The 19,187-nt window shown below is 49.9% G+C and overlaps 1 protein-coding gene across 2 annotated transcripts; it reads right to left on the bottom strand.

The window, feature by feature from the left end:
• Positions 1-1,218: 1,218 nt before the first annotated feature.
• On the bottom strand, positions 1,219-18,876 carry NUTF2 (nuclear transport factor 2). Of its 2 annotated transcripts, none has more exons than XM_059044928.2 (5): positions 18,788-18,876; positions 5,260-5,387; positions 3,627-3,698; positions 3,444-3,542; positions 1,219-1,762 (listed from the first exon to the last, which is right to left on the bottom strand). In XM_059044928.2, exons 2-5 carry the CDS (start codon positions 5,356-5,358, stop codon positions 1,649-1,651), a joined length of 384 nt encoding a protein of 127 aa, XP_058900911.1. In that variant the 5' UTR covers positions 5,359-5,387; positions 18,788-18,876; the 3' UTR covers positions 1,219-1,648. The 2 variants fall into 2 exon arrangements, with proteins under 2 accessions (XP_058900911.1, XP_058900912.1); XM_059044929.2 differs by lacking the exon at positions 18,788-18,876 and adding an exon at positions 18,317-18,405 and having other exon boundaries at positions 1,563-1,762.
• Positions 18,877-19,187: the final 311 nt, after the last annotated feature.

The raw sequence follows: 19,187 nt of genomic DNA, 5'->3' as shown, positions 1-19,187 counted from the left end.
GAAAAGCTGTATTGCAGATTTTATACAGGGTGGTTTAAGAGGCAGCAGGTTTCTACCTCTCTCCCCAACCTCCACCCCCCAAATACACAGCAGCCAAGAAATCAGCCCCACTGAAATCTCCTGAGTATGCTGTCCTTTCAAACAGCACACCATCCAGCCCAGTGTAGCCAGGCAACCAGTGGGGGTCTGAGGAAGTCCTTGGCTTCCATCCATAGTGCAGGAGGGAAGGGGGCTGTGCAGGTCAGGCAAAGCTGTGGTGCCCTCACTAATCCTAAAACCCCTAACAGGGTATCAGCCCAAGTCCTGGGTTTGTTTCTAGCCCGTGGTTGCTACCTTGCCACCAGTTTTACACCACCAAGGTCTCAGGGCTCACGGGCTAGATTTGTACTAGGCAAGGCTTGTCCCCAAAACTGAGGAGCAGAAACTGCCCCAACAGCTGAGACTTCCTGGGATTTGAAGATAGTGTGAAGGTGTGTGTGTGTGGTCAGGGAAGGAATTGGAGGAGGCCTAGAGATGCCTTGCAGAGGTCTCATGGGTGAGAAATCCTAGAACCTAAATCCCTCAAACTCAGAATGCTTTCTTTCATAGTTCTAAATCTATACTCCAACCCAACCAGGCCTGGCTCCATAGGCATTGGAGGCTGGCTGTTTGAGTTACTCCCCTTTGGGTAATGATATCCACAGCAGATGGTACAGCATCAGTGCTGCCCTCTGCTTGGCTTGGGATTTACGGGGCACACTGGATGTGATCCTGACCCTTCTGTGGATAGAACAGGCCCTTCTCCCTCAAACCTCTGCTCATACTTGGTCTTGCTGAGCCCTCAGTTCAGAGGGCCTGAAGCTAATGGGCCATTTTTGCTTTTCCATCTTCAGTGGGGTTCTGGGTCATCTCACATGTCATTAGAGCCTTGACCCTACCCAGTGTAGAGATCACAGGAGGTGTCAGAACTGACTGCAGAGGCTTCAGCGCAAGGGAAGCTTCAGGTCAGACCTGAGCTCTGCCTGTCTGCAGCTCACTTTCCCAAGACCAGGTGGGCCATGGAGGGAACACTGCCCTACAGGGCTTCTGAGAGAAGCCAGCTGAGAGTGATGCTTCAGCGTTTTCTCCTTGCAACAGGTATCGCTGAAGTGGGGTAGAGGTGGGAGGGTGAGACATGAGAGAGCCAATGAGGCAGGGTAGTTACTGATGCCCAGCCAACTATTAAACTAATTAAAACAATTTAAACTGTTAAGAAAATTTTCGTGGTTTTATTGTATCATGAGGCATTGAAACATCTGAACAAATCAACATCTCGGTGGTGAGGCAGCTGCTTTCTCCTTCACTTCTTTGGGTTACTAGAGCAACTTGTCAGTAGATTAAAAAAAAAAAAAAAAAAAAAAAAAAAAAAAAAAAAAAAAAAAGACAACCTTTCGCATTACTTAAGTCTTTCCAAGGCATGCGCTGGTACAACACAAACTTCTCCCGTCAGATGCAACTAGTCTAGCGTCCAAACATCATGCACAATACCTCAGCAGCAGTAGCGCACTGCGCCCACTCCCACCGCGGCCCTGCTCATTTGTGTATGATATTTGGAGCATCTGGAGGAGCATGAATAATATCGGGAAGAGGAGGGAGGAGGAAACAGCATGAGTGCCTGGCTGGGAGGAGGTCAGCCGAAGTTGTGCAGGGCAAGCCTGAACATGTCATTGGTGCAAACCCAAGCATCATTGATGTTCTTTAATAGGAACATCTGGTGGAACCCCATGATGGGGTCTTCATCGGCCTGTGAGGAGAGAGAAAATGGTTCAGTAAGGTGGCCAAGGAACAGGAAGGGTGTTCAGCTGGAGGTGAATGCTGACTTTGGGATCAGGCCCTACAATTTGGACGCAAATCCTAGGAGAGCTAAGGGGTACTTGTGACTGGGAATTGACACAATGTATGAAACACTGAACTGGGCACAAAGGGGCCTTGAGATGGCAGCTCACACTGCTATGTACACAAACTGCAGAACAACTCACCAGTTAGCTACAGCAACAGAGCAGAGAACGTACGTGCCTCTGAACCCATGTTTCTGGGCACAAGTGATCAATTTGAAAGAGTTCTGCAGCACTTACCATGTAACTCACAGTAACCTGAAAACTAAACAATCTTAGTGTCTGATTATTCCAGTTAGTCCAACCAGGAGAAGCTACTACTAACACTGACTATGGCCAAGTACATGAGAAAAGGCTCAAAACCAAGCTCACACTGATTACAGCTCTACAGAGGAAAAAAACCAACGCATCGCTATCAGGTAATCTGTTTCTTGTCATGTAACATATTTGCAATGAAAAAGAAAGGTGAGAGACTTCCATCCAAACTGCAGAATACCCAGATGAGGCCTAGCTGAGGTAGGAGCCCAGCCAACCAACGGTGTTTCTAACATCACTGTTTTTTCCAGGAATTATCATCAGCAAGGAGGCAAATCAGTCTTTTGGGGGTTGGACAAAAACACCAGAAAGAACCTGAAGCCAGGTGGGAAGAGGCACTGCTAACTGATTCCAAGCTGGGAAAGTGGGCACTAAGACCCCAGGAGAGACCTCCTCACTCTCAAGGCCTATTTGAGCACACTCTCTGGGCACGGTATCTTGGACAGGCAGGAGAAACTAACAGGAAAAACAGGCCAGAAGGCAGGTCCGTCCGCGTCCACTGGAGAGGCCTAGGCCCCCCCACCTTCTTCAACCCTCTAATCGGACTCAAGAAGCCCTGCCTAGCCTAGGGAGAAGGCATGTGGGCCTGTTATTCTGGGGCCCATGATGCCACAGGCCCAGGAGGTTGGAACCTGGTTAACGGGCAGCTCATTTGTCCTGCTTTGGGAAGGAGGAGAGGCTTTTTTTGGAAATCAAGAATCTGGCTTCAGCCTGTTAGAGCATAACAAGTAGGAGTTCCTGGCGGGTACGGGGCCACAGGAAGGCTTTGAAGGTAACAGGTCTTGAGAAGTGGAAGGAGAAATGCAAAGAGAAGCAAGAGTTTCAGGAATCTGCTTTGCTCAGCAGGTGGAAGAATCAGCAGCCAGCTTGGGGAGTGGCAGCATGGACTCCAGTTCAGGATCAGCTGCCTGCAGAAGGCCCACCTACACCTGGGGCAGTGCAAAGGCCCAGTGGCTTGCATCACAGCCCCATCCTGCTCCTATACCTCTTGTCCCTTTTCCAAAAATGCTCTATACCAGTGCTCTCCAACAGGACTTATTGCAATAACAGAAATGTTCTGTGTTTGCACTGTCCAACAGGCAGCCACAAGCACGTGAAGTATGACTAATGCAACTGAGGAACTATATTTTAATTTTATTTCATTTTACTTAATGTAATTAAAAAAACACCACATGTGGCTGATGGCTATTGTACTGAGCTACACAGCTCTAGGCATCACTTTGGGTGTCCCTTGAGAAGCAGGACAGCAGCACTGCAAGGCAGCAGTACTATTACCTTGAGCTGGCCCACAACCATGCTGATGATGCAGCTATCTGGCGTGGGCTGATGGTCCTGCGCCGTGATGCTATGCTGGATTTTCTGGAACGGAAGGCTCTGCAAAGGAAAGAGTGGGTGGTGGGCTGTGGCCAGTGGGGTGGGGAAGGAGCAGCCTGCAGCCCAGCCCTGGCCCTTACTTACAGACAATTTCTCCACAATGGCAGCTTTCCCCTGGAATTGCTGTCCTTCCCACGTAAGGCATGACGCGTCAATCTGAAAACCAGGAAACCTGGGGTCAGGGCTTCAGAGCACAAGGAGTATCTCTGAGGCCCTGAAAGGACCCTGAAAAGGGTCTTGCTTGGGGAAATTAGTCCATGTCTTAGTTTCCCTGTCTGTAAATAAGGAAAATGAGGGTAACTTCCAAACTTTACAGGATGAACAACTTCTTTAATTACACCCCAGCACTGCAGAACCCAAGTTCTGAAACACTATGTAACAAAATACAAACTTATTAATAAGTAAGTTCACTTCCCACCTTTTATTCAAGAAGTTGTATGGCCTTTGATATGCATGAGCTCCAGGCTGGCTCTGTGTGGCCAGTGCTCAGTCAAAAGCCATCCTGCTGCATGGTCAGTCAGCACCAGTCCCAGAAAAGCCATCAGTGAGTTCCACAGAGGCCCTTCCCATGGGGTCAGGGAGGAATGGAGGCTGACAAGGCCTTGCCTGGGACCCTCCCTACCATCAACATGTAATCCACTACACCTTCACTTCCTCCCCACCCCATCTCTCCTGCCACAGCCTTCAGGGGCAGAACTCAAAAGTGCCTCTGCTACTTACCAGCTCTGACATTAAGCAAGCTACCTTTTTTTTTCTCCCCCTGAGTCTAAGTTTCCTGATCTTTAAAGGGAACATGTGCTGAGGTTTATATAAAATGACATACATAAAGTACTCTTTTAGGACCTTGCTAACTCCTCTCTGGGTCAGGCCTGCTTTAATTGATTTTAAAAGCAATAAGGTAGAAGTGCCAAGGATCCCAGAGTCATACCAGTTTGAGTTTTAAAAATTCTCTACCTATGATAATGACAATTAAATATCTGTGCTGGATTTGTTCTTCCACTGGTAAGATCCTTTTCTTTTCTTCAAAATTTCTGAACTGGCCCTGACTTTTTGGAGGGAGACACAAAGGAGTTTGCCCACAGCCCAGTCAGGCTGCAAGGCTATGCTGAATGACTCCTACCTCTCCTATCCTGGGCAGACCTGCTAGGCGTGGCCTGATCAATCACATTTCTGTCTTGGGCAGGGTCAAATACAAGTAACTCTTGGTATATATGAACATCACTAAAATAGCAGCAAATCATACCTGCATAGAAGGGTTTCTCAAGACACACCAACCTCCCTGGACTAATCCCATTTGTTTCCCATGAGCATTCAGGGGCTTTTGGCCCCCCAAAGGAAGGTGGACCTGGGGCCTCCAGGAGAGATCAGCAGGGCACTGATGATGCTTACAGATGCTGCCTCCAGAGGGCACCATGCGCCCTAGCCTCTGTCTGCTGCTGCCCAATCTAGAACAGAGGCACTCCCAGGACCACGGAATGGCAAGCCCAGAACCTGCTGCCTAGGGTATCAGAATCCAGTCTTATAGATGACAGAAAGGAATGTGTGGACCAGGGAATTGGCCTAGGCCTTAAGCCCCCTGTGCCATGGAGAGTAGCTCAGATAAAAGAGGACAACCAAATTCAGTGAGGGCTGCCAGAACTTGTGAACTGGAGGCACTGGCCCAACATCTGAATTGATCCCCTGAGGTCCTGTTCTGGTCCTAGAGCTGAAGACTTACATAAATTGCGCCTAGTTGGGTTCTGTCGTTATCAAATAACTGGTAGTAATGTTGAATGAAGCTGGATCCAATCTGCTCCCAAATTGGCTTGTCTCCCATTCTGGAGCGTCACCCGGCCTCGTTGAGACCTGCAAGTTCAGTGAGACAGGGAGGGTAGTGTTGCTACCTTGGTACCGTGGAAGCAGGAGGCAGCCAGCCAGTCTCCTCACTGACCCCCACCTCTTCCAGACCTCCTTGAGTAGGGAGTCTTTTCCTGGGCCCTCTCCCAGGAGACACAGACAAGGCCCAGGGAACTGACAGGCGATCCCTCAATACAGACCAGTGCAGGGAGCCCAGAGGTGGACCAGACCCAGACCCTCCTTTGAGGGGCTCTCGTAGATGAAACAGCAGGATGGGTGCTGAGGGTGGAGCCAGGACAAAGGAAGGTCAGAGCAAGTCCAATGGAGGGATGGGCTTTTAAGGAGGAGCTAAGCACTCTCCCCATATCTTTTCATTTAATCCTCTTAATAACCTGCAAGGCGAGAGTTATTGCTATTCTTCCCACTTTGCAGGTCGGGAACTACTGATGTCTGCATGTGGAGTGTCTTCTATTGCAGCCTTCAGGCCCACTCCTTGTCCTGCTGAGACTCAGCACTCAGTCCCTCAACACTGCCCCCCGGGCTTACTGGCAGGTGGAAGAAGACCCAGTGAGAGTGGGGGTAAATGGCTCCTCAAGGACCCATTTGCAACAAAGACAGCGAGGGACCCCTCCCACACACACTTTGTCTTAAGGGGGCAGTTTACTTCTTTGAGGCCGGGTGACATGATTTCGTCACTGATGGGGGTTACATCTACCCACTTCAGAGCTGGAACCATGGGTTCAGAGGATCACAGGTAATAACAGAAATGTTGGGAGGGAAAATGAAGGCTGTGAGGGGGAAATGTGTCATGTCTTCACATCCCCATCCCAGCACTGGCTCCATCAGAAGGGCTGCCCCTCTCCAGTCTCTGAGTGGGGGGAGGAGGGGAGGCACACCCCCCCCAGCTACAGATATCAGGGACCCCAGGCTGCTAGACAGAAAACCCAAGCCCCAGATGAAAGAGTCGCTCACGCTTTGGCAGGCCCGAGTAGGGTGGTGGGCATCTCCCTGCAGGCTCCATGACAGCAGACCTGTGTGTTGCTCTGTGGTCATCTCTGACTGTAGAGGAGCCCACTCCCTCTCTCCTAATAACAGGAACTCTGAACCAAAGCAGTAAGGAGGTGGGTTTGGCCCTGGCAGACAACCATTGGCAGTAGTGGGATCTCACGCAAGTCACTGCACTTCTTAGGGCCTCAGCCCCCTTCTCTATAAGAGGGTGGAACCCTGATGTTGCCAGTGGTTGTGGTCTCACTAAGGGAACCTAGTAAAGCCCTCAACTCAACATGGTTAAGTGCTAGTTTGCTCCAGTCCCTATGACCTCACCCAAGGCCAGAGGAGCCAGAGGGAAGGACAGTGTTAGTGGGCAGTGGCTTATCCCCAATCCAGCCAATCTCCCTGCCTGTGACCAACACTCCAGCCAATGAGGGGCCAGGAAGCTGAGCCAGCTTTATTCTAGGTCCCCTAGGAGGTGGTGGCACTAAAAATAGCAGCTCAGTGCTGGGATGACTAAGAAATGTCCAGGAAAGTCTAAAACAAGCAGAGGAGAAAGCATGGACCCGGCCACGCCTGCTTGGGACAAGGTGTGTCCCAGTTCACACTCTGCCAAGAAATACATCAACAAATGGGAAAAACATAGGATCAACAGCTGGTCCCAGCTGCTCTGTCTTGGTCACATTTCCAAGGGGTCAGACTGTGACTGTACCACATGCAAACTTGGGTTATTGGAGGCAGGACACAGCCCCACATCTCGCATCTCTGCCCCTTCACCCTAGTATTCACTATGCTTGGCTCACTCACCGTGGCCCAACCCTACCACATCATGCTCTCAAGATGCCTTGCTGAGCATCTTGAACTCTGGGGCAGGAGGAAAGCTGGAGGAATGGATGAGGGCCATCTCCCCCTCTGTCCTCAGCAGCCCTCAGGGAAGGTCTTGGAGAAAGGAGTATGCCAGTCAGAAGAAACAACATTAGCAAATGTCTGGAGCCACAGAAAGAGATTAGGGCAGGAAACTGAGAAGGTGGAGATGGAGGATGAGGGGAAATAAGGCCAGAAGCTGATCCAAAGAAAAAAAAAGTGGCGCCATGTGGTGGGACAGTGAGGTGAAGGAAGTGGGGGGGTGTTTTTTCCTTTTTCAACATTGTTCTTAACAGTGTGATAACATGCTAATACAAAAACTACTTGGAAGAAGTAGTGGTGGAGTAAAGAGGTAGAGGGATAAAAGGACAAGAAGACCCCTTTGGCCCAGTGGAGTGGGGCAGGGCAGAGTGAGCTCTCCAGAGGAACAGGACTGCTCAGGGGCTCCCAGAAAGTGGGAGAAGGAACTTTCAAAAGTATGTGGACTGAAGACTTTGCTTTAAAGATGTCAAATGGGGCCGCTGAGGCCAACACCAACCTCGTTCAAGGCCTGCTTGATCCTGATGTGTTTATCTCTATGTTGTGATCACATCGCCATGTGGTCAGATTCCACTGTCAGCCCACTTTACAGGTGGGAAAACCAAGGTTCAGCTGGTTGCCCCAAGCTCACCCAGTACATCAGTGCTGATACTGGGTTCTCTGATCAAGGCCACTGCTTGCTTTCTGCTAACTTTGCATCCCTGAGCTCTAAACCACAAGGCTGTTCATGTCCCTCCCCTACAAAACCCTCACCCTTGGGTTAAAGGTCAAACCCCCAAAGCCTCACAGGTGGCTATCCACACCCGTCCCTGACTCCTCAGCCATTCTCTCCTACCTCCATCCAGCTCCACACATAAACACACCAGAACTCTTTGAGTGCTTGCTCCCTGTGTCTTTTGCACAGGTGAGTCCTCCTGCCGGGATGCCCGCGCTCCCCTCAGGTCACTGTTCAGATGCCACACATTTGGGCCCTCCTTTCCAGACTCAACTGTTGACCCCAACCCCATGTGCAAAGCCATATCAACACACCCAGGGCTCACTCCTCTGCCTAAACACTGTGGCTCTGGGCTGTGAGGGTTCCAGTGTGGTTCCTGCCACACCCGACCCCACCCCCTCAACCTCCCAGCACAGAGTCCAGCAAACTACAGGATTTATAGTTTATGACTCCAAATCTTCCACAAAGCTTTGCACTCATAGCCGGGAGGCAGCATTCCTGAGTCCAGAAAAAGCAACAGGGTGCAGAGCCCACCTCCCATCCCCAAGCAACATAGGGGAGAGGTGGGCCAGGCTGGGAGGATGTCCCCAGGATGGCCAGCCAGCCCTGACCTTGTTTCTAATATATTTATTGTGGAAAGAACAGCCTGGAAAGAAACAAAATGCCAAGGCTGAGGGGCAGCCTCACATCAGATTGGAGACTGAACTTCATGACAGATTCTCCTACAGCTCTTCCAAGAGGGCTGCTGACCACACCGTCTCCTGCTTCACTTAGGCTGACTAAGGCCAGGCTCCTCGAGGAGCAGAAATGACTTCGGTGACCTCTCACCCACTGAGCAACAGCTTTCACTGACCCTAGGTCTCTGGGTGCAAAGACCCTCTAAAAATTTCTCATAAACCATGGCCCTTTCCCAATAAATTTGCACAGAGGCAGAGATGCCCCAGCCTTGTGAATGATTTCAAGTCATTCATACTCCCTGAGGTTGTCACAGACCCCAGGTTAAAACCTCTGGACCAGGAGATTCCACTGGGTAACAGAAAAAACTTCATTTTTATCCTCAAATTCTGGCTCAGTGTTTCCAGTATTTTGAAACTTGAAACAGCAATCTCCAGCTGATAATGTCTCATTTTCACTAACGTGTATTACGTGTAGAAATGCGCTAAGGGCTTTACATGCATTTGTTCTAACACCCTGTGAGTCAACTCCCACATTAGAGATGAGCAAAATGAGGCCCAGCAAGGTCAGCTAATTTGCTCAAGGTCACAAGACTAATAAATGGTGGAACTGGATGGAACCAGGCTTAGTGGACTCCAGAGCCAGGACTCCCAGTGATAACTAGTCTGGAGATAAAAATGAACAACATGGGCGTTTCCCTGGTGGTACAGTGGTTAAGAATCCGCCTACCAATGCAGGGGACATGGGTTCAAGCCCTGGTCCAGGAAGATCCCACATGCTGCGGAGCAACTAAGCCCGTGCACCACAACTACTGAGCCTGCACTCTAAAGCCTGTGAGCCACAACTACTGAGCCTGCATGCCACAACTACTAAAGCCTGCACGCCTAGAGCCCATGCTCTGCAACAAAAGAAGCCACCACAATGAAGCCTGTGCACTGCAACAAAGAGTAGCCCCCACTCGCCGCAACTAGAGAAAGCCCACGCACAGCAATGAAGACCCAACACAGCCAAAAATAAATAAAAATAAAATAAATAAATTTAAAAAAAAAAATGAACAACATGTAGGGCTGAAGCCCTGATCTCTGGCCTTGGCTTTCTCGGACAGGGGCAAGACAGGTCTGAACCAGGGATTCTGCCTCCAAACAAAGGCACCAGGCAGACTGCCACACTAAACAATGGGTGTTTTCACAGGGGATGATCTCACAGTTTTCCCAAATCTTCAAAGTCACAACCCCATTCTACCATCTCAGCAAAGCAGAGGTAGATGCTGGCCTAGCTGGACCTGGGTCAGGGCTGGGGGCAGGAGAGTGATGAAGAAGAGGACATTACTGACTCCAGACTAATAAAACAGAAGGATGCTCACATCTGAGGGCCCATCACCGAGGTCCACAGAGAATGCCAGATGTGCTGAGCTTATAGTGGGATCCTTGAAATTGGCACCAACCATCTCTATTACCCTCACACCTACTGTCTGCTAGGCCTCCAAGAGCCCTGAAGCAGAGGCTGAGAAGGACTCCGACAGGTGGGACTGACAGACAACCCTGGCTTAAACCCAGAGCACAGGCGTGCACTGTGGGGAGTGAGAGGGAAGGCTGCATGGTGCCTGTCCTTCAGGAACAAACTGCACCTCTTTCCATGATCTGAGGGGTGCTGTATATCCTGTCCTACAGCCCTCCAATGACTTTCCTTCCCATTCCCCACTGACAAAGTCCCAACCATTTATCCTGCCTTCAAGGCCCTGGGTAACCTGGCCTCCCAGCTATCCAACCTTGTCTCCTGCCACCCACTCCTTCCTGTCCTCTGCAGCCACTCTGGGCATTTTCCTGTTTCTGGAACATGTTGAGCCTGTCTCACTGGAGGGGTTTGCAACTGTTGATCCTTCTACCTGGATCACCCTTCTTCGTAGATCTTCATGTGTCTGCCTCCTTGTCACATATGTGGCAGGTCAAATGTTACCTCCTCATAGATACCTTCAGACACTGCGACCACTCCGTCTAAAGCAGCCACCCAGTTACTCACTTCACCACCCTGTTTCGTTTTCTTAGCACTTGTCATTGCATAAGATTGTCACATTTACATATTTGTTTATGGTCCATCTCCCTGACTGGGGCACCCCTGTTCCCATGGTGCCTGGACCAGCCCCTCTGCTCTGCAGGAGTGAGTTCTGGGCAAACCCTGTTCAATTTAAGTGGCCAAGTGACCCACCTCCCCTCCTTCCACACCTTCTGTCCAAGTTGTCAGGAAACAATCCTTTGCCTTCCACCCAGCCATCTGTCTGAAGCGGGTGGGAAGTGGGGCTTTGTTCCCAAACACCCCCCACCCCTGCAAGGTTCTGATCACCTGAGGGACAACTGGGGCTGAATAGCAGGCACACAACCACACCCTCAAAGGCCTGGCCTCTAGCTTGCTTCTCCTCTCCCTCATGGTATGACCCTCTGACCCTGTCTCTTCATCAGTAATTATGAGGATGTTAGGGTAATCAACTGAGAGTATAAAGCAGGACTCAGCTGTAAGCAGTCATTGGCAGGTCCTAGGTGAATACTAGGTCAAGAGCTAGGAAGAAGGTGGGTATCTCAGTCTCCTGTAGGGACACCACACTAAAGAGCAGCCTTGACCAAGGACTGGCAACAGCCTCGTCCACCACTCCCCTGCCTGAAGTTGGGAGGGAAATCAGCTAAGGTCTGCTGCCCAGATGCCTGGCCAGGACAGAACCCTTTCTTGGGGCAGACCTCTGATGTCTAGGTGCCCCCAGCACCCTAAGGGCCTTTTCCTTCTCTTCTATTTGAAGAAAGGGCTCCAGATTTCAGGCTGCCCTGGCTGGCCCAGAAGGTGAATCCCGAGACCTGCATTGTAGTCTCTCTGCTCCATGCTTATTCAGTCCTTGAGTGGCCACCCCTTCCCAGGTGGCTCAGGGATCTCTGAGGCCCCTGTCCTAGAGAGCTCCCATCCATGAACGTGCTGGTTCATGTACTGTAAGTCAAACTCCTGTAAGCCAAACAGTTACATGTGTTCTCTCATTTGAGTCTCACAGCCCTGTAAAGCTCGTGTGATTAGTGTAACTTTGTAGATGAAGAAACCAAGACTCTGAGAGATTAGGAAAGAATTCAAGACCACAGAAGGCCACTGGCATAGTCAGCATTCAAATGTCCACAAAACTGGCCTGGACTGGAACAGCTGAGAGCCCATGTCAAGCAGCAGAAAGCATAGATGGCAAAATGAGGCTGTGAGGAATGGAGCCCAGGCCTTTTCTTCCCCTTTGAAATCAGCAAGCTCCATGCCCATCAGAACAGAAAGCCTCTAAGTGCATGCTCAGCCTGTCAAAGCAGGTTTACAACCTACAAATGAGAACTTGCCTTGACCTGGGCCTGACCATCTCTGCAAGTGAACCAATGTCTCTTTAGACATCCTTCCAGGGGCCCACAGTTTCTGCCCTGGTGAGACCCAGTGGCTCTAATGCAGTACCTGAGGCTTTAAGAAACAAACTTTCCAGAATTCCCCCAGTTTACTGAGGCAAACTACCTTCAGTTCCCAGGTACCTTGGACACACCCCTCTCATGAGGAGAGGTTCTCCTTCTCCAGCGTAGCCCCCACTCCAGCCTCAGTGCTTAAGGAGTTGGTACATAACAGGTACCAGCAACAAATAAAAAGAAAGGCCCAGGGCAGTGAGAAGGGCCAACCCCAGCTCTCTTGTGTTCCTCCTCCCTGGCCACAAAGACACTTCCCTAGTCGTAGCCAGACCTGAGCAAATGATTCCTCCCAGGAAGACACATTCCAGCTGATAGGGTGAGAAGGAGAAGGTGCCACACAGACCTGGTGGTAAGGGTGATGATCAGAATGATCAGTCACTCCAGACTGATTCCAGGCCTGGAAGTCACTGCAGGGATAACCCACACACTGTGGCCTCCCTCAGGGAGAGAGTCTTCAAGAATTCCTGCCACATATGGTCAAAGCAAGAGAATCACAGAATCTCAAAGTTGGGGAAGGGGTAGTCAACTCAAATCCAACTCCACACACACAAACATCCTCAAATGGCCCATCAGAAAAAAATAACTTTAAAAAGAGGCCCATCAGTGTATACGATAAACCCACAGCAAACATCATTCTCAATGGTGAAAAACTGAAAGCATTTCCTCTAAGATCAGGAACAAGACAAGGATGTCCACTCTCACCACTATTATTCAACATAGTTTTAGAAGTCCTGGCCACGGCAGTCAGAGAAGAAAAAGAAATAAAAGGAATACAAATTGGAAAAGAAGAAGTAAAACTGTCACTGTTTGCAGATGACATGATACTATACATAGAGAATCCTAAAGATGCCACCAGAAGACTACTAGAGCTCATCAATGAATTTGGTAAAGTTGTAGGATACAAAATTAATGCACAGAAATCTCTTGCAGTCCTATGCAATAATGATGAAAAATCTGAAAGAGAAATTAAGGAAACATTCCCATTTACCATTGCAACAAAAAGAATAAACTACCCAGGAATAAACCTACCTAAGGAGACAAAAGACCTGTATGAAGGAAACTATAAGACACTTATGAAAGAAATTAAAAACAACACAAACAGATGGAGAGATATACCATGTTCTTGGATTGGAAGAATCAATGTTGTGAAAATGACTATACTACCCAAAGCAATCTACAGATTCAATGCAAACCCTATCAAATTACCAGTGGCATTTTTTACAGAACTAGAACAAAAAAATCTTAAAATTTGTATGGAGGGCTTCCCTGGTGGCACAGTGGTTGAGAGTCCGCCTGCCAATGCAGGGGACACGGGTTCGTGCCCCGGTCCGGGAAGATCCCACATGCCGTGGAGCGTCTGGGCCTGTGAGCCATGGTCGCTGAGACTGCGCGTCTGGAGCCTGTGCTCCGCAACGGGAGAGGCCACAACAGTAAGAGGCCACAACAGTAAGAGGCCCACGTACCGCAAAAAAAAAAAAAAAAAAAAAAAAATTTTGTATGGAGACACAAAAGACCCCGAATAGCCAAAGCAGTCTTGAGGGAAAAAAACAGAGCTGGAGGAATCAGACTCCCTGACTTCAGACTATACTACAAAGCTACAGTAAAGAAGACAATATGGTACTGGCACAAAAACAGAAATACACATCAATGGAACAGGATAGAAAGCCCAGAGATAAACCCACGCACCTACGGTCAACTAATCTACATCAAAGGAGGCAAGGATATACAATGGAGAAAAGACAGTCTCTTCAATAAGTGGTGCTGGGAGAACTGGACAGCTACATGTAAAAGAATGTAATTAGAACACTCCCTAACACCATACACAAAAATAAACTCAAAATGGATTAGGACCTAAATGTACGACTGGACACTATAAAACTCTTAGTAGAAAACATAAGAAGAACACTCTTTGACATAAATCACAGCAATATCTTTTTTGATCCACCTCCTAGAATAATGGAAATAAAAACAAAAATAAATAAATGGGACCTAATGAAACTTAAAAGGTTTTGCAAAGCAAACTACAAACAAGACGAAAAGACAGCCCCTTAGAATGGGAGAAAATACTTGCAAACAAATCAATGGACAAAGGATTAATCTCCAAAATATATAAACAACCCATGCAGCTCAATATCAAAAAAATAAACAACCCAATCAAAAAATGGGCAGAAGACCTAAATAGACATTTCTCCAAGGACATACAGATGGCCAAGAAGCACATGAAAAGCTGCTCAACATCACTAATTATTAGAGAAATGTAAATCAAAACTACAATGAGGTATCACCTCACACCAGTTAGAATGGGCATCATCAGAAAATCTACAAACGGGACTTCCCTGGTGGCGCAGTGGCTAAGAATCCACCTGCCAACGCAGGGGACACAGGTTCGACCTATGGTCTGGGAAGATCCCACATGCCAGGGAGCAACTAAGCCTGTGTGTCACAACTACTGAGCCTACGCTCTAGAGCCCACGAGCCACAACTACTGAAGTCCACGTGCAGAGAGCCTGTGCTCCGCAACAAGAGAAGCCACTGCAATGAAAAGCCCGCCTGCTGCAACGAAGAATAGCCCCAACTTGCTGCAACTAGAGAAAGCCTATGCACAGCAATGAAGACCCAATGCAGCCAAAAAAAGAAAATCTACAAACAACAAATGCTGGAGAGGGTGTGGAGAAATCGGAACCTCTTGCACTATTGGTGGGAATGTCAATTGATACAGCCACTATGGAAAACAGTATGGAGGTTCCTTAAAAAACTAAAAATAGAATTACCATATGACCCAGCAATCCCACTACTGGGCATATACCCAGAGAAAACCATAATTCAAAAAGACACATGCACCCCAATGTTCATTGCAGCACTACTTACAATAGCCAGGTCATGGAAGCAACCTAAATGCCCATCAACAGACGAATGGATGAAGAAGATGTAGTATATATATACGATGGAATATTACTCAGCCATAAAAAGGAACGAAATTGGGTCATTTGTAGAGACATGAATGGACCTAGAGACTGTCATACAGAGTGAAATAAGTCAGAAAGAGAAAAGCAAATATCGTATATTAACATATACATGTGGAACCTAGAAAAATGGTACAGATGAACCAGTTTGAAGGGCAGAAATAGAGACACAGATGTAGAGAACAAACGTATGGACACCAAGAGGGGAAAGTGGTGGGGCGGGGGGGCAGTGGTGGTGGGATGAATTGGGAGATTGGGATTGACATGTATACACGAATATGTATAAAATAGATAACTAATAAGAACCTGCAGTATAGAAAAATTAAATTAAATTAAAGAAAATTAAAAAGGAGGCCCATCAGGAGGTTCAGCTCAACCCCAGCGCACAGAAATCCTGCCCAACTTTCAATGTCCATCCTGTGGAAGACTTTTTTGGATCCACCCCCCTCTCTCCAAAAGGACTATTCCCTTTCTCTTCTAGGGAGAGCGCCTCTGTCTGACTCTGGGAAGATGTCCTGATATACATCACTCCAGGAGCACTGGGCACTTGAATAAGTGACCTGAGAGGGTCTCAAAAGAGACAGAAGCCACAAACCCAGGTTCCAGGCAGGGAACCACAGAATGCTGGTAAGATTCTCAGGCACCAGGAGAACACCCAGCAGAGACCCCTGAGGAATGGAGAAGCTACCAATAGAAGCTGCTAGACTCAACAGCCATAGCAATTTGGAGTGGTGACAGCCAAGTTTCTCAAGGGACCCCAGACTTTCCTGGCCCCAACATCCTGAAGTACACCTTGTTCTGTGGTTTCTCCAGGCACTGGAAAGGAGAGTGGGCTCACTAACAGACTTTCCTCTCTGGTGCTCTAATCATTCAGAAGCCCCCTCTTTTGCAAAGGGCCAAGAGCCCCTTGTGGGTCCCTTCAACTTAGCCCTCAGTACTTAATAGCAACATTACCTCTGTCTCTTCCACTACTGTGACATCCTTTCCCCAGCACCAGGACTTGGTAGGATTCAATATTCTACCTCCAGCCTCAGCCCAGTGGGCTGACATATAGAAAGCACTGCAAGAATGGTTCCTGAATAAAATGGATCATTGGTGTAAAAGGAGAAAAAAAAATAATTTCAAGCAAGATACTAAAGCCTCAGTAAGGGTATTCCAGAATTTTTTGATATAAGGTGCCTTCCAGTTCTAAAATTTGAGTATTCTTTCACTTAAATCATTCTTTCCATCCCAACCCACCAACTGCAAAGACAGCAAAATAAAATGAAATGTGGCTCAGAGAGGAGAGGTGGGCTCCATGTCACTAAGGACCTAGTTGAGCTGGCTGAGAACCCAGCATCCTCACAGCCTGCCCCCTTGCTTACGCAGCCATATCCTGACTATCCCATGCCAGGCCCCACCTCCCAAGTCAGCCCTACATGAATAGAGGGTGCAGACTGATTCTGGAGAACCTCAGGGTTCTTCTCGTATCTCTGAGCTCTGAGACACAGACAGCCTGCCAAATTCCAGAAAGGTCAAGGATTTATGGGGGTCAGGATGCCTAGCAATGCCTAGATGACCCCAGACACAGAATTTATAAGGAACTTAACGATTGGAATGAGAGGGAGGGGCCTGAATTCCTCCAGTTCCCAATTAACCTTTGTTCCTTTTTCCCAAGGAACAGCAACATTTTGACCTTGAAGAGAACCCTTGTTTTCAAGTCACCTAGGGCTTTGCAATGTGTGAACTAATCCACAGCCATAAAGCCTAATTCACCTGACACCAGTGTCCTAGAAAGAACCAACCCAGACAATCTCAAGGTCTTGGAACAACTACTTATAGCACTAAGAGATCCAACCACACTGATCCTATTTGTGTCCTGTGGGTGGTCCCTCCTTGTTGCCCACCTCCACTGGCAAACCAGGCCTCTCCTGAGTCTGCTGAATGAACCTGACTCCCATGTGCTCGTGGGCTAGGATGTGGACTAGGAGGTTGAGTCCAGAGAGAATGCAGGTCCTGGTGACAAGATCTGGACAGAACCTTCCTTGCCGGTCCTCCTTAACCAGGGAGAATGCAATTCAACTGCAGGAAAACTTCCAAGGCTAGAGTTCAATGACCAGAAAAATATTACCTGGGGAAATACTCAAGGAAAAAAAATCCAGGGATGGTGGCTTCCTGCATCACAGGCCTAACTCAACTCTACTAAAAGAACTGCATGCTGCTGAGGCCAGGTCTGCAGAGACTTAGCTGCTTCTTTATCCCTGCAAGAACTGTGGCTCAGAAGCTACACTGGGGTCAGAGGAATCAAGGCTTAACGAACTGTCTCTTCTCCATATCCCATGGTCTTCTCTGGACTTGTCCCTTAATTTTATCACCAATCAGGAGTGTCTTTACAAAGCCTGCTAGAAGACTACTCTATGGCTAGATACTTTTCTACTCCCAGAAATCAATGGAGTCTTTGGAGCCATCATTAAAGGCAATTTCCCAAGGCCCAACCAGCTTCCTGCCTGTTCATAGGTCACTCAGTTGTTGGAAAGTGATCAGGCAGGTGAGGGAAGCCTGACTTTCTGCAGCCTCCAGCTCTAGTGCTGCCACCCAGGCTTCAGAAGGGCCTCACAGAGCATGAATCTGAGCCCCACAGCCCAGATGTGCCCCATGCCCAATGTCGCTTGCAGCCCAGCCTCTTGTTTGGCACTAGGCCAAGGGACCTCAGACCTGGATTCTAATTTTCCCTCCATTAAACCCCACCTTACCGTTACCATTCTTATCGAATCATCCTCCTCTGTGGGAAAAGGGCAGATGACTCTGGGAGGGGCAGAAGCGAGGATTAGGCTGTGCTGAAGAGATCTAACGATGTGTTGGAGGCTCACACATTCAGCCTTACCTCCTTGGCTTCCTCCCTCCCTTCCCTCCCTCCACTAACGCGGCCGGCCAACCCACCCACGGCTGGGGCCTGATCACTGACAGAGGGAAGGGCGGGGACTGAGCCTACGAGTCCGGAGCCGTCTCATCTCATCAGGCCAGATCCTCCAAGACTGGCCAGGGGTGAAGTCCCACGTGGAACCCACTCCCTACCCCAGATTCCCTGACCCGGCCTCGATGCAGGAGAATCTGAGTTCCAGGGTGGGAGATAGGTTTTGTGCACTCTCAGCGGGCAGACAAGCAAGGTAGCGTTCACCTACATCCCAGCCGAGCTATGGCTGAGAACCGGGTGAGGGTAGGGCTGCGGCAGGCGGGCGCCCTTACCCAGTGCTGACTCCGGAGCCGGCCGGGTGGCACCTGCCCATCCCCGGATCCTTGGCAGGCGGGCGGCAGGACTTGTGGCTGGGGTCCGCCCGCCAGCCTGCCTGCAGAGTTTGCAGGACTCGGGCAGGCCAGGCTAGGCCAGACGGGGCGGGGCCCGGAGAGCCCCATCCGGGTGGTCCAGAACAGAGAAAAAGGCCCGGCCCCGGCGCGGTCCGGTGTGCCCGCCACGGGCACGGTACGCCTGAAATGGGTTCCTGGCTGTCTCTCTCTGTGTTCCCCCGGCCGCCGCCTCAGAGGACCGACGGGAGGCGGAGCCGCGCGCGACACATGGCCCCGGCCCCGCGCGGCTTCGGGCCGCCGGGGGGGGGAGGGGAGGGGCGGCCCTGGGACTCGCAGCTGAGACTCCAGGCGACCCGGAGCGCGGCTCCTGCGGCCCAGCCCCCGCCCCAGCGCGCTAGCCCCGACACTCACCCGAGGGGCTGGCACGATGGCTGCAGCGGCGGCGGCAACCCAGCGCGGTCTGCGACCGACTGTCCCTTCCCCCCTGCCTTCCCTTGCCACCCCGCTGCACTCTGGGAAACGCAGTTCCCCCCGTTCTCCTTTTTGGCATAGGTGCGCCAGGAGAAAACTACAGTTCCCGACGTCCTATGCGCCGAGGCCCAGACACGGCCCGCAGCGCGGGAGGGGAGACTAAGTCAAGGAGGGAGGCCGCCGAGGCGAGCCCCTGAGAATTGTGGTCTAGCGGAAGCCTCTGGAACACCCGAGCTTGGCGCCAGGCGGGGGTCAGGGCTCAGTTATCGCCAAGTCCCAGCTGGTCCGGCCTAGCTCTGGTTGCGCGGCCGTTCGGTGTTGGCCCCGCCTCCGTGGGAGT

The sequence above is a fragment of the Kogia breviceps genome, chromosome 18, assembly GCF_026419965.1.
Source record: "Kogia breviceps isolate mKogBre1 chromosome 18, mKogBre1 haplotype 1, whole genome shotgun sequence".
Taxonomy (NCBI): domain Eukaryota; kingdom Metazoa; phylum Chordata; class Mammalia; order Artiodactyla; family Physeteridae; genus Kogia; species Kogia breviceps.
Note: the sequence above shows the minus strand (reverse complement) of the source record. Positions and strands in the feature narration are given on the sequence as shown.